The sequence below is a fragment of the Diadema antillarum genome, unplaced genomic scaffold (assembly GCF_040938485.1).
Source record: "Diadema antillarum isolate AM-2024a unplaced genomic scaffold, OU_Dant_1.0 scf00000131, whole genome shotgun sequence".
NCBI classification, from domain to species: domain Eukaryota; kingdom Metazoa; phylum Echinodermata; class Echinoidea; order Diadematoida; family Diadematidae; genus Diadema; species Diadema antillarum.
Window position 1 is genome coordinate 2,128,716 of NW_027271020.1, and position 13,601 is coordinate 2,142,316.

General features: G+C 39.0%; 1 protein-coding gene across 1 annotated transcript; it reads left to right on the plus strand.

Annotated features, from left to right (window-relative positions):
- The first annotated feature begins 2,029 nt into the window (after nt 1–2,029).
- LOC139720655 (uncharacterized) lies at nt 2,030–6,914 on the plus strand. Its single transcript, XM_071632011.1, has 3 exons — nt 2,030–2,153; nt 2,934–5,383; nt 6,477–6,914. Exons 1-3 carry the CDS (start codon nt 2,030–2,032, stop codon nt 6,912–6,914), a joined length of 3,012 nt encoding a protein of 1,003 aa, XP_071488112.1.
- The last annotated feature ends 6,687 nt before the right edge of the window (nt 6,915–13,601 follow it).

Below are 13,601 nucleotides of genomic sequence, written 5' to 3' on the forward strand. Positions count from 1 at the left end.
ATATGCGATCGACATATAGAAAACAAAATATCTCTCCATCTACCCTTACATATACCTACTGTATACATGTGACCTTACCTTTCGTTTCTTGGTCCCCACGATTCTATTTACCACTTGACTTGGATTTATCTCGGTTGTCCTTTCCAGTCCAGATTGCGAAACGCATGTCAACACAGATTAATAATTGCGAGATGATAGTTCGAAATTACATTAATCCTCCATCGTAATCAATTATTATATTGTGGATATATGCAATCATTAAAAACCTCCAAGCAATTTGATATTGGTTGCTCTCGTCTCTCTCTATCTCTCTCTGATTATAACACGCAGCGTAAGGGATCCATTGCTACGAAAGAGGAAATTCGTTCGAGAGGGAAATTTTATACCTACACTCTAAAACAGTTCATTTGCACACGATAACACAGGGGAGCTGTTTGTCGAGTTGACTTAATCAAAAAGCAATCTAGGTGTACAGCAAGTTGACTAAGTAAAAACACCGTCATTTCTCTTAACGTTAATAGATGGTCTGCTTTCAGCATCCCATTAAGTTGGTTTTTCGTTCGCAAATCGAAAGCTATTTTGTTGCTCTTACTGCCGAAAGGGGCAAGTGCTATATCAATAATGGCGGGAATCTATGAAGGCTGACGCTTCTAGTAGGCGCATGGCCATTTTCATCAAACAAAAAGGCGAGGAATATTGTGTTTGTGCAATTTACTTCTAGTAGATATCTAACTAACCATCACCGGTACAATTTCAAAGTGGTTTAAAAACGCCTAGTCTGTTGTCTGTTTGCATAGAGTAATATTGAACGTAGTCTTGGAAATTCAAGTTTATTATTAAATGTCAGCCATATTTCCCTTCCTGTAATGAAGTATCTTTATCATATAATCATAGTTATGTGTGCACCTTCTCTTCAACGTTATCTTCCTTCAACAGGATGAATAATAAAATAGTTGTCCAGAATGTTCAGTGCCGAAACAAAAAAAATACAAATAAAAAGAACAAATTTTCCTCTTGGGGGATAGTCTATGGAGAAGTGAGAAGGCAGGATGTTGGGAAGATGTCGTTTAACTCTCTGCGAACCACAAAAATTTCTTGCCCACAGGCATGTATGTGAAATTCGAGCACATCTGACTCATTGGCACAAAAAATGTTAAAGAAACAGACAGAGCGAGAGAGAGAGAGAGAGACAGAGAGAGAGAAAGATTGAGCCCAGCACTACCACGGACTCAATCTAATCCTAGCTGGCTATCTTGCTATTCTCTATTCTTGATTTACATATTCTATTCAGTTCATAATGCATCACAACCTTTTGTTTTTTATTTACATTATTCATTCATCAACACGCCACAAGGCAGTGGGGTTTAGCTTGATTATCTGAGAGATGTTCATAATCCCAGTCGACCTCACAGTCCGTGCATTCTTTTCTTCTTTAATTGTAACCGCATTTGCATGCGTCTTTAACGCTATGATAATGTCATAATCTCGTACCTCCGCCTCATGTATAATTTCATTGACAGGCTATATTATATGCTAAACAGTATCGTGTTTCCTACCTTTACCTGTCAGATAAGAAAACGTTTCTTGACAAGGCTTTCAGACTCTCTTCCTGTCGGAGCACATCAACTTATGGTCTCCTGAAGCCGTCCATTCGTGAATTCAGATAGTATGCTTCCACCGATATTCTAAGGACTTCTCGCTTCATCATTTTCAGTAATCTACAGAAAAGCTTACTTTGCTTGAGACCAATTACCATGTCATTTCTGTGCACTTGCTGATGTGCATATCAATAATCATCCTAGATAATATTTGGCATACGTAAAAGAACAAAATCTACAGCTCCATCACTAAAACCACTTCACCAGAGGGAATTCTTTTTCACATACATTATAACATACAACTTCGTGTCGAATTTTAGCCAACACTTACGAAATCCGATTCATACGTTGCTTCACCATATCGTGGCGCCATCTTCGGAATACTTTTCTTTTTCCCGCGTTCATTCGCTTCGGCAGAGTTCGCTGTCATCATGCCACATGGGCCAGAGGGTGCGTTGCTTCTGGCATTGTTGAGCTTCGCATTGACTCCAAAGCTCTCGACGGGGCAAGAATTCACGACTATGTCTTCACTAGACCTGGAAGGCGGCTGGACTCGTGAGTTGACTTTTTACATGAATGACGCTTGAATGTTGAATTTGTACTATTAATATAAAAACGAGTACATTTTTACTACGAGTTCAATAGATGTATACATGGGGGCCATTCTGTGCTTTAAAATGTATAATTAAAGTAATCTACATTTGTGCATGGTATAGATCGTGATCTTTTACAGTTAATTTCGAACTGCTAGTAAATTATGTTCAATGCAAAAAACTGGATCTATACACTCTGAAAGATATTAAAGAGTGCACTGGACGAATAGGAAAGCCATGAATGTTTCGTGATGGCATTTTATTCATCCAATCGGAAATCATGTTTTGAATGCACTTACATTTCATAATGTGTGTCTGTGCTTCATTTTTCCTATTTATAGAGAAATAAACCCCACTTCTTCTAAAATATTTCGGGTCCTGCAAATCCATTTCAAGCCACCATTTTTTGATTGGCTGCAGCCTTGATACATTCATCAAAAGCTTTATAGCGGTTTTGTAGAATCGCTTTTTGATAAAACGCGCGACTATCCTGCTTTAAGCGCCTCCTCACTTTAGGAATTTCATGAAAAATGTCTCCATTTGTATACATAGTATGTATAGTTTAGCCGCACTATACAAACTATAATTTACGAAAAATGGCATTACGTGTTTTGTGTTGTTTCTGTTTCTGTGTTGCTTTAGCACGCAAGGATGCCGTAAGAACTGATTTAGAATTGTTCTTTTTCCAAACTAAAATGCTGGACCTAATGTTTATGCTTGCAATCTCTTCAAATCTCTTTAGTTGACTTTGGCGACGCCAGTGTATCCATATGCAATGCATCTCATCTGTGCAGCACCAGGGACCCACCATGCGTTGATGGACCAGTTACCAACCACGTGGCCTGTTACTGCGATAAGCTCTGTGTAGTCTTTGACGACTGCTGCGTTGACTACGCCGACACGTGCATCGGCGAGTCGCAGGGATGGAGCGGAAACGTATCTCAAAGCGAACTCTATGAAAGTGCGTCCCTTCTGATCGACGTCGTCGAGGAAATTGGGAAGCCACCTGAAATGTACAAATGTAACACGTTCTCGCATGCCAGTCCTCTTATGAAGGCAGGGTATTTGGTAGTGTCGTACTGCGCCAATGCTTCTGTTGAATGCGACCAGGGCGCCGATCATCCCTTTTATTCAACATCAAATGAAGAATTCATGCGACTCTTTATTCCGGTAACGTCCCCAAGTTCTGGGATTGGGTATAAAAATGTGTACTGCGCGATGTGTAACGGTGAGATGGGTCCAATGGACTACTGGCAGCTGTCGGTAGAAGAAAGCGATAACGTAGAGATCCCGGATGATCTCCCTCTAATGAACAAACTATTCATCGCCCTCTTCTCGTTCAACAATGTCCTCTGGAGCCCTCCATCGTCTGTTAGCACAAAGTTGGTTCGGTCTTGCACTGAAACAACCGAGACACAATGCTCGCAGGGAGAGACCGCGAGTCAAGCCATTTGCAACACCGTAACGGCGCACATTCGCCTGTACGATGGGGGACTCGCTGACGGGGATGTGTATCATAACGAACTCTGCGTGCAATGTTCTAGATTGGATGAGTACCGTCTTACTTGTACCAGAGATTTGGCACTCTTGATAAGGCAGCAAGCTATCAAAGAAATCGACTTGAGCGGAATCGGTGTGCTGCCTCTGTCGACCATTATTGATTTCACAGGATCGACGCGGATTGTTATAAGCCAAGACCATGAGGAGCAGGTGTTTACATCCTGCCAAGAAGGGCATGCCTTTAACTCAGACCTTGGGCTTTGCGCACCATTATCATGCGCAGAGGGCTACATTCTCCAAGGAAACCAATGCATTAGAGAGGCAGAGGTTGTGGATGACTGCCCTGAGAATACGCAGGAGTGGGTACTCCGGTTTCATCCAGATGGCTTGCCGACGTGTCGTGCAAGGTTTGCCCTGATTCTAGAATGTCTGCGCCAAAATAGCTTACCGGTGGAATTGACAAGAATTCTGTCAGCCTCGGAAATGGACACTAACTGTTCGTATAGCTTGCTGATGAACGCATCGAGAATTGTCGCCACCCGGGAGGCAAGAGATGCTCTTGACCAATTTATGGTTGGCAATTCTACGGCATCACCTTTTATCACATGCTCTGTAGTTCATATCGAGATGTATCTCTCATGTATGACAAAATACGAGGAAGAGTGCGCCATCCCCTTGGACGTATTTCCATTAAGCGCTACTCGCAGAGATGCACAAGGACGAACAGAGTACTACGTGGAAGATACACATCGATGGTATTCATACCGCGAAGGTGTGGGAAGAATAACTTACGGAGCAGACAATCAGCAAATCGGCCATGTCTTTGTATGTGACGACAAGCTACTTCTTTGCCCCTTCCTCCGAATGAATGTCTCACTGTTTAGATTCAGTAGCACGTCAATGAGCATAATTCACGCCCCCACCGGTCGAATTGTTCCGGAAGAGCACTACAAGATATTGACTAACGGCATAATTCTTGTCTGCTCTCTCTTCGAAAGTGATGGATTCATCAACAAGACACTTACAACCAAAATCTTTGGGTTTGCCCTCGGTCAGTCGGTTGTTAGCACCGTAGGTTGTGCCATATCTCTTTTGAGTCTGTTTCTCACGGTTTTAACGTACGCTCGATTCAGAGTGATGCGCTTCAGCGTGTCCAGTAAATTAATCATGAGCCTATGCGTGGCCATTTTCATGGGTCAGCTGCTACTTCTTCTCGCGGGATTGGCCGACGAAAACCAAGGTTTGTGCGTAACGGTTGCAGCCTTAACCCACTACGTCTGGCTGGTCGCCTTTGCCCTGTCGTTCACTCTTGCCTACGACCTCAATCGTACTTTCGGCTCCGACACAATCACTCGGTCTGTCGAGAACGACCCCAAGCTTTACCTCTTCTATGCCGGTCACTCACTCGGAACTCCACTGCTTGTGGTGCTTCCCTGCTTGGTGATCCAAAGCCTGAAGAACGGCAGCGCCATCTACGCCAAGGACGACATTTGCTGGATTTCCGACTTCTTTCCTATGTTGCTGTCGTTTGGACTGCCAATAGCTATAACGCTCTTGCTCAACGCCGTTCTCTTCACGCAGACCGTTATCAGCATCTACAAAACCAAACGGTACTCCAGAAGGGTTCTTTTTCACAACTTCCAAAAGAGTACCTTTGAAGAAAACAAGAAGGAGCTACTTATCTACTTTAAGGTGGGTTTTCAATGGATTTGTTTTTTTTTTGGTTTTTTTTGGTACTACAGCATATCACTAAAGAACGTAATATGTATGAAAATATAGCAAGCGGAACTTTGTATCGAAAATAAGAAAGTCATCGAGCACCAGTGTGCAAGAAGTGACATTAAACAAATCTTCACGCTTTTAAACGAGCACAAACGTCACTGAGAGCAATAACAACGACAAAGTCCTGAAGTCCTGATGTTGTGAATCTTCTGTAAAAAGAAAAAAAGAGAGAGGGAAAATCTAACCGCAAAACACGTACATATACCTCATTCAAAAGCATTGAACTTTAGCAATATTATATTATATATATATATATATATATATATATATATATATACATATATGACAGAGTAATATTGGATGTAGAGCTTTAACATACCTTCACTGTTCGATGTTTAAGAGGCATTCCAATCACTATTAGCTAAGCGCAGAGAGACATTAGCAATATGTCTTACGCGTTTTGAAGAATTGAGTATATGAATATAAGAACGACCCAAGTCCAATTTTTGGCCAAATTCAGTTTGACATGGGATATTGTAGCTTATGCATGGACTCATCTTGTGTGTAAATGATAAGTCCTAATTACCCCCGGAAGTGCCTGAAATAAATGAGTTAAATCTTATATGAATGTAAGAATGAAGGACTTGAGTCATTCTTACATTCATATTATAGCGCCCTCTCTCATCCTTCTCTCATCTCTATAGCAGAATATCATGTATATGAATCAAAGAACGACCCAAGTCCATATGAATCAAAGAACGACCCAAGTCCATCACACAAAATGGCGTCTCCACAATTAATGTTAATGTTAATTGTCATAATAATATATGTTCTAATTTGTATATACAATGTTGCCTTCCCATCACAGTTACATAGAATATTATTGGACAAACAAAAAAGATATGAAGTTTTTTTTAGTTTACTCGAAATGATCTTCCATGGACTTGGGTCATTCTTATATTCATATACTCAATTGTTAATCACTGTTGTTAAAATTATCATTAAAACCATTCTCAATAAACACCCAGTCATTGCTTTGCAATTGTCTCTCTACCCTCTATAGATATCCTCTTTAATGGGCTTCACTTGGTTTGTGGGTTTCGCTGCCGTAATCATCCAGCATGAAGTTGCCTGGTACATATTCATCATTCTGAACTCGCTCCAAGGTGCTTACATCTTTCTCTCGTTCATATGCAACGCCCGCGTCTTGCGGCTGTGGACGAGTGGAAGCAGGGACAAGCTCGGCGGCTCCTCGGTCAAAAAGTCCTCTTCTGAGCTCGGGGAGGAGCTGGCTACCAGGTCCAACGCAGTTTTAACTTGCACCACCATCGACAGCGCTGGTCTTTCCAGCGGGGATGACATGCGGGGGAAAAACGACAAATCTGAGAATGAGAGAAACACCAGCGTAAAATCAAACGACACAGCAGCTCCCATCCTCGTGAGCGATAATCCCATGTCGGGAAGTGCGAAGGGGAGAGTGGGGAAAACGGTACACTTCTGAGTTGAAAACCAACCACAGCAGCAGCAGTAACAACAACAAAAACACAACAACACCCAATTCACCTATTTCGAAGTCGATATATTTCAGACTTGATAATATACAAAATTGTGTGCAGTCAAACGGGTAAGAAACAAAGATTTAGTTGGCAGGTCTTTATGATGTGAAGAAAGCTACAAAAACAGACCGAGCTAAGCGCTACAAAAATTAGAATATTTTCTGAAAATGTAATCACACGCGCACCTCACTGAATTGCAGAGAGACAATTCAACAGGAAAATAGAGCAGGCATAATATAATTCAAAATCAGCTTTGTATCAAGTCGTTCCAATCAAAGTGCTGCCGCTGATTTTGATGAACTTGCTGAGACAGATAATTACAGCAAGTTTAAATGAGTAACAAATGACAAGAGAATTAGTGCTATCACTTCCAGCATTCCTTCGTTCACGGAAAACGACTCTTTTTACTCATCACAGAGTAGCCATGTTGTAGACTCAGATTGGTTTACCGTTAAGCCTCACTGCTTCGCTAGAAGACATGACTGAAAAGAAAATTGCCAGTTGCGACATCTGGTACCGCTATAGTGACAATTCCTAGAATATTTTAAAGGGCCCTGAAATCCAAATGCATGTTGATTTGTGTTGATTTATGATACCCTCAACACCACTTTTGCGGTGAAACGAATATCTAGAATTATATAACCCCTGAAGAGATCCTTGTCATTTGATTGGTTGTTTGCCCTTGATCATTCGGCCAATTTCACTATGACGTCATCATCCGTGCAATTGTGGCTCCATATACCGTGCAATTTAGGATCCATACGATTTGCTCCACTGCACGCTCGCTGAGAGACCTGCAATCTACGCGTGTGAAACGCTTGCGTTTGCAGTGTGTGCATGCGACAGGGCGCTAATGTAAAGCGCTCAGTGATCACTCTTGCAATCTCAGATTCTCTCTTGTTTCTAAATAAATAAAACATCAAATGAAAAGGATCTATTTTGAGCGTCATATAAAACAAATAATGATTTTTTTTTAATTCATGCAATGGGCAGAATATTTCATTTCGTGAAAGATGAAATTACTGATCCATTCAACTCGACTGCGCCTCGTTGAATGGACCATATTTTCATCTTTCACCTCATGGAATATTCTGTCAATTGCACTGATAGACATTCATTATATGAATGACATTCCATATATTTTTAACGATTTTTTTTCTTCTATATTTCTTCAGATTACTTGGGAACGCCCACAAAAATCCTTTAAAACCAATATTCCTCTTGTGACCTCATCAGTCAATCATTGCTAAAGTACTGAAATGTTTAACAAAAGACATTTGAATGCACCTTGCCCTCGACTCAGCATAACTTGCATGTTTCTGTGATATCAGTGTTACTAACAAAAGACATGGCGACGGAACATGCAAGTTATACTGAGTCGAGGGGAAGGTGCGTTCCAATGTCTTAAAAAAACCCCATTTCAGTACTTTAGCAATGATTGACAGATGAGGTCTCGCAGGAATATTGGTTTGGAAGGATTTTTTTTGTGTGTGTGTGGGCGTTCCCAAGTAATCTGAAGAAAAATAGAAGAAAATATTATTAAAAATATATAGAATGTTTCTAGATATTCATTTTACCGCAAAAGTGATGCTGAGGGTATCATAAATCAACACAAATCAACATGCATTTGGATTTCAGGGCCATTTAAAGCTCTGTGTGCTACTCTAGTTTCTGTCCATTAGTATGTGTTTGAAATTCGTGCATAAAAAAATGACTCATTGGCACTCAAGTAGTGAGGAATAATTTGTACTGTAATTAAGATATCTACAAGAAATAACGAAAAAACAACAAAATACTTCTGCACCTAGTAGTGCACACCTAGTTGTAATTTGCTGAAACTTTATCATAAAAGTTTCACGACAGGCAATTTCCGTATTGACTTGTCTGTGTTCTCACAAAGGAAAAAGTCATATGCGGGAGCATTTGGCACTTTATCTTCCTACTCTTTTTTTGCGTTCAGTGAAACACTCGCTCATTAAAAAAAAAAACAAAAAAAAACAAAACAAAAAAACCAAAAAACAAAACAAAACAAAACCTACATTGAACTATGGTCTTACAGAATTCTACCGGTATGTGGAAAATGTCCTTTTGTTGTTGTTAAGCATGTTAGGAATAGCATTTATACCTTTCAGCGAACTTTGCAAGGGTCCAACTTTAGCATTAAGAATGCACCTGTAATGCACTAGCACTATTGAAAAAATAGGTTCTTCGCTGTTTGTGTACAAATCATAAGCACATGTGAATTTTGAAGGAGCTTTGATAGCCTTTGATTATCCGTTTGAAGGCAAGAAGAAGGCCTGAGGAATAGCTGTTTGGTTAACTTCTCGACACCCGGGCAACGGAGGCACATGGTGGACCTATACAAACGAATGTTGTGCTATATGCGTATCTCTTTTCTTCGTGTATACACACAATTTGGTAAACTATCAATAGGCCTACTATGACAATGATACATACATTACTTAAACTTTGCTACGTTTGACTCTGTCCACGAAAATAAAAATAAAAAGAACGTTCAATTTGGCCCTGTGTAGTATAGCGACTGAAAAGGATGCAATTGTCATAGTAGTGATTATAGCAGATACACTTTTCTTTGTCTCTAAAAGTAGTTAATAATGTCAGTGATATTGATAACGAAAATGGTGGAAATAACACTAATGTAAATAGTAATGAAGCCGTAATAAGGTAAAATTTCTGGACTGGTATCAAATCGAAAATCTTCATTTCATCCGGCTACAATATTCTAAACATTAATTTGGGGTTACAGAGAACATATATAAAATTATAATTTCTGAAATGACCGAATGAAGTGCAACGTTCGTGCAATGAGGTAATTTGCAAGGGATTTGATTAGTATGCTATTATCACAAAGATTGTAATTCATGATTGACAGGTGCAGATCAAGGATGTTATAAAATGCTAGTCAGTCAGTGGGATATATCAATGAATCCACGTAAGGATTCATTGCATATACCCCTTGGCACAGTTATCTGAGATTCCATTCCAATTAACGGCACCTATAAAGAATGCATTTCAGACAAAGCACATAGAATGTAATTGTGAATCCATTTGTGTATGAAAGTGAGACAAAACGAAATACAAACCTTTGTGCCACTCCCTACCTGTTGCAAGAAGCAGTCTTCAAATATTCGAATTTACGCAACTGATTAAGATGTAGTAAATTGGTTAGAAAGGCCAGGAATTCTAGACACATACCATTGCATACAGATGACATGAGAGTAATCAATTGAGGCACTTCCTTAAACTCTTTGCGTGCTTTGAGTGTCGATTGGTACAGAAAACCCAACAGCTTGGTACACACCTTCAAAAGTCACGGGCTGGGAAAGGGTTTGTTATCTTCTGTAAACACCCGTGCTGTTCGTGTCGTTGAACAAGTACTGCGGTATGTGAATTGAATTGCTCATCACTCAATAGGCGTTTTCACATCAGCCCGATAAAAATCCAAGCTCGAGATATTTTTCGCTATCGCAAATTAGCGCGCTATTTCATTTCCTATTCACATCAGCCCGAACATTTTCAAATAGCGCACTAGTTCGCATTAATTATCCTGCTATTTCGGAAATTTCCCGAGTTGGACTCGAGAAATTTTCTCGAACGGAGCGATTACAATTAGCGCGCTAATTTGTGTTCACATTATCAAATAGCGCGCTATTTCGTGATCGGGTCAATTTCCCAAGTTAGAAAATAGCGCGCTATTTCGAAACATTGGGCTGATGTGAAAACGCCTATTGTGATTCAAGTATTTGACGAAGTCGTAAGCACAACTTACACAAGTGCAGTTTTTTCCTTCTGCGTATAGTTTAGTGAGAGTTTAATATAATTATACACACTATACAAAGTGGATAACCATTATGACTATAGAAAGATATTCACCAACCAAGTGATGCATCGTGATCGAAAAATATACTATTCATGTGGAAATTAAAGACGTTATGAGGCACAAGAAGAATGATGTCATGATTATATCAATGGACTTTAATCCAAGTTGGCACAAAGAAAGGAAAAAGAATTTGAAGTGATTTATTAGCTTAACTAGTAGAGATCTACTCTCTTAGGGTGTGTATGAGTACATGTGGGTGTGTCTGTATCACAGACTGTGTGTTTGTATGTGTGTGTGTGTGTGTGTGTGTGTGTGTGTTTGTGTGTGTGTGTTTGTGTTTTTGACAGTATAAACACGAGCTAGCAGTGGAGAACATTACACTTACGGGCGACTGTGTGTAAATTGGACTAGAAAACCCTGCGTGATGGGTAACAGAGTCTAGAGAAATTATTGCTTACGATACTTGTATACTGTTGGTTATTTGGAAGGTTCGTTTTTCCGAAGGTTCATAATTCCTAAAAAAAAAGAGATTTTTTTTTGGTACCCTAGAGATAGACACTAGAAACAGCGTCTATGGTTTGTACATTTTTGTTTGTTTATCATTATTTTTTTTCGGATGAACGAACCTTCGGAATAATGAACATTTCATCTTCAGATTAACGGACCCAGAATTATTCATTCATTCATTCATTCATTCATTCATTCATTCATACATTCATTCATTCACCCATCCATTCATTTCCGCTTAAAAAAATAAAAACACTTACAAAACTCAAAATACAATAACCTTAGAGTGGAAGGATCATAAAAAGCACATACACACGAGGCTTGTTGGAAATGATCCCCTACAAGGAATCAATATTACATTTCAAAGGGAACAATACTCAGACAAATTTATATGATAAATCTAAGGTGGAAGATAAAATGAAAAGAAAATAAGAGAGGAAGAAGAGGAAAAATTGCACATCTTAATATACATATAATTTTAGCTACCTACTAGCACATCAAAAATATTTTACTTAAAGGGATGTTATAGCTCTGGTTGAGATCTAACTTCAGATTTCTAGCACTGTTTGGTGAAATGATTAGAAATCTCTCATGAAATGTGAAAGAGGATGTAATACCAAGGGGAATTTAAAGTTAATTTGATGAAAATTGGTTTCGAAATGACTGCAATATCCAAAACAGAGCGATTGTAATAAATGGTGGGGCATTACTATTTCATTACAATTGCTTTGTTTTTGGAAGTCTCAACCATTTCAAAACCGAATTTCATAAAAAAAACAAACTTTGAATTCCCTTTATAATGGTATGCTATGTACTATTTCATAAGTGGTTTCTTGGTATTTTGCCAAATATTGAAAGCCCAATCCTCATCTCCACCTATAATACGCCATCCCTTTAATTAAAGCCTTTTTAAATTGACTCGAAGTATTACTGTTTTTCATTGATAGGAAAAGGGTGTTCCAAAGAATAGAGAACTATATATGGAAGATGGAAGATTGAGCTTTGGAATATTTTGAGCATTCCTCATAATTATTGTAATTATGAATGGAACAATCCAGGGTAAATTGACTATGACATACTTGTGTAAGGAAGAATTTTGTTACAAACTTTAAACATAAAAATTACGCTTTCAAAAGAAAGGAATTCTTGATCAGGTAAAATTTTCATCTTTAGGAATAATGGCTTACTGGAAACTTGATATGACGAGTTGGTTATTAAATGTAAACTGCCAACGTTTCTCTCTTACGTCATAAATGCGATCTTCTTTTTTCTTTGGCAAGAAGCCCCGACAACAATGTTACAATAATGTTACGATGATTATGCAAGATGAAACATATGAATGTACTTGTTTTTTTCCCTTTGACAACCCTTTCGTGCGATGGTGGTGGATATCAGGCTTTCACAGTTAGCCATACTCACACCAATCCCAACTCATGTTGTACTCATATATATATACCAATTATAAGAGAGAGGGGGAGGGGGTGTCGGGAGAAACCAAAAAGTGCTATCCAAATATCATTCCCAAACAACTCAATACAAAAATGTGTCTCCTAAATATCAAAGAGTTAGAGAAAGAGTCAAACAGATCCGAGGATTTTTTTTTAACAGAAACGTTGACATATTACAGGCAGGTGACACGAAATACGTCATGTTTGTTTGCTTGATCAACTTTTATCACATGTTCTTTGAAGATTAAAGTCAGGTATCACCAGTCTTGCCAAACATCGGGCAGTAAAAGTGTCCTAAACTCTTAACCTCCATTCCAAAGGCCGCATCCCTGCTGTCTGTGCAGCTTGTCAATGAGATACGAATTGTGGACAGAAGGGAAAGGTAAATATAGCTGCGGAAATAAGAATAGCTTCTCCGTCGTTCTAAAAATGATACAGCAAACTTTACACTCATTACCCTTTACTATTAACTGTAAATGATTTGTTGGGAAAGTATTGTTCACAATGTTATGGAACCCCGTTATAAAGAAATTTCGTTATAACCGAACAGAAAACAATAAAAAGACATACAGGGGATAATATTGCGGACTGAATTATATTTGCTGTAGCCGAAATTTCATTACAACCGTGTTCGTCATAATGGGAGTGCACTGTAATAATTATTAAAGCCGAGATAAAGTGAAGCAGTTATTACGTGCACGGTAAGTGAGTATGTATGGATTCTACTTACATTAGGAATAACGAAGTATGTTTCAAAGAAACGAATTGCTTTGCTCATGACATGGAATGTTTATATTAGCACCGGCCAAAAAAAAAAAAAAATGTTTTGCGAAGTC

Coding starts and splice junctions, on each gene's coding strand:
- LOC139720655 (XM_071632011.1), top strand. CDS start 2,030: ATGCCACATGGGCCAGAGGGTGCGTTGCTTCTGGCATTGTTGAGCTTC. Junction 2,154..2,933: donor CCTGGAAGGCGGCTGGACTC/GTGAGTTGACTT, acceptor AAATCTCTTTAG/TTGACTTTGGCGACGCCAGT. Junction 5,384..6,476: donor AGCTACTTATCTACTTTAAG/GTGGGTTTTCAA, acceptor TACCCTCTATAG/ATATCCTCTTTAATGGGCTT.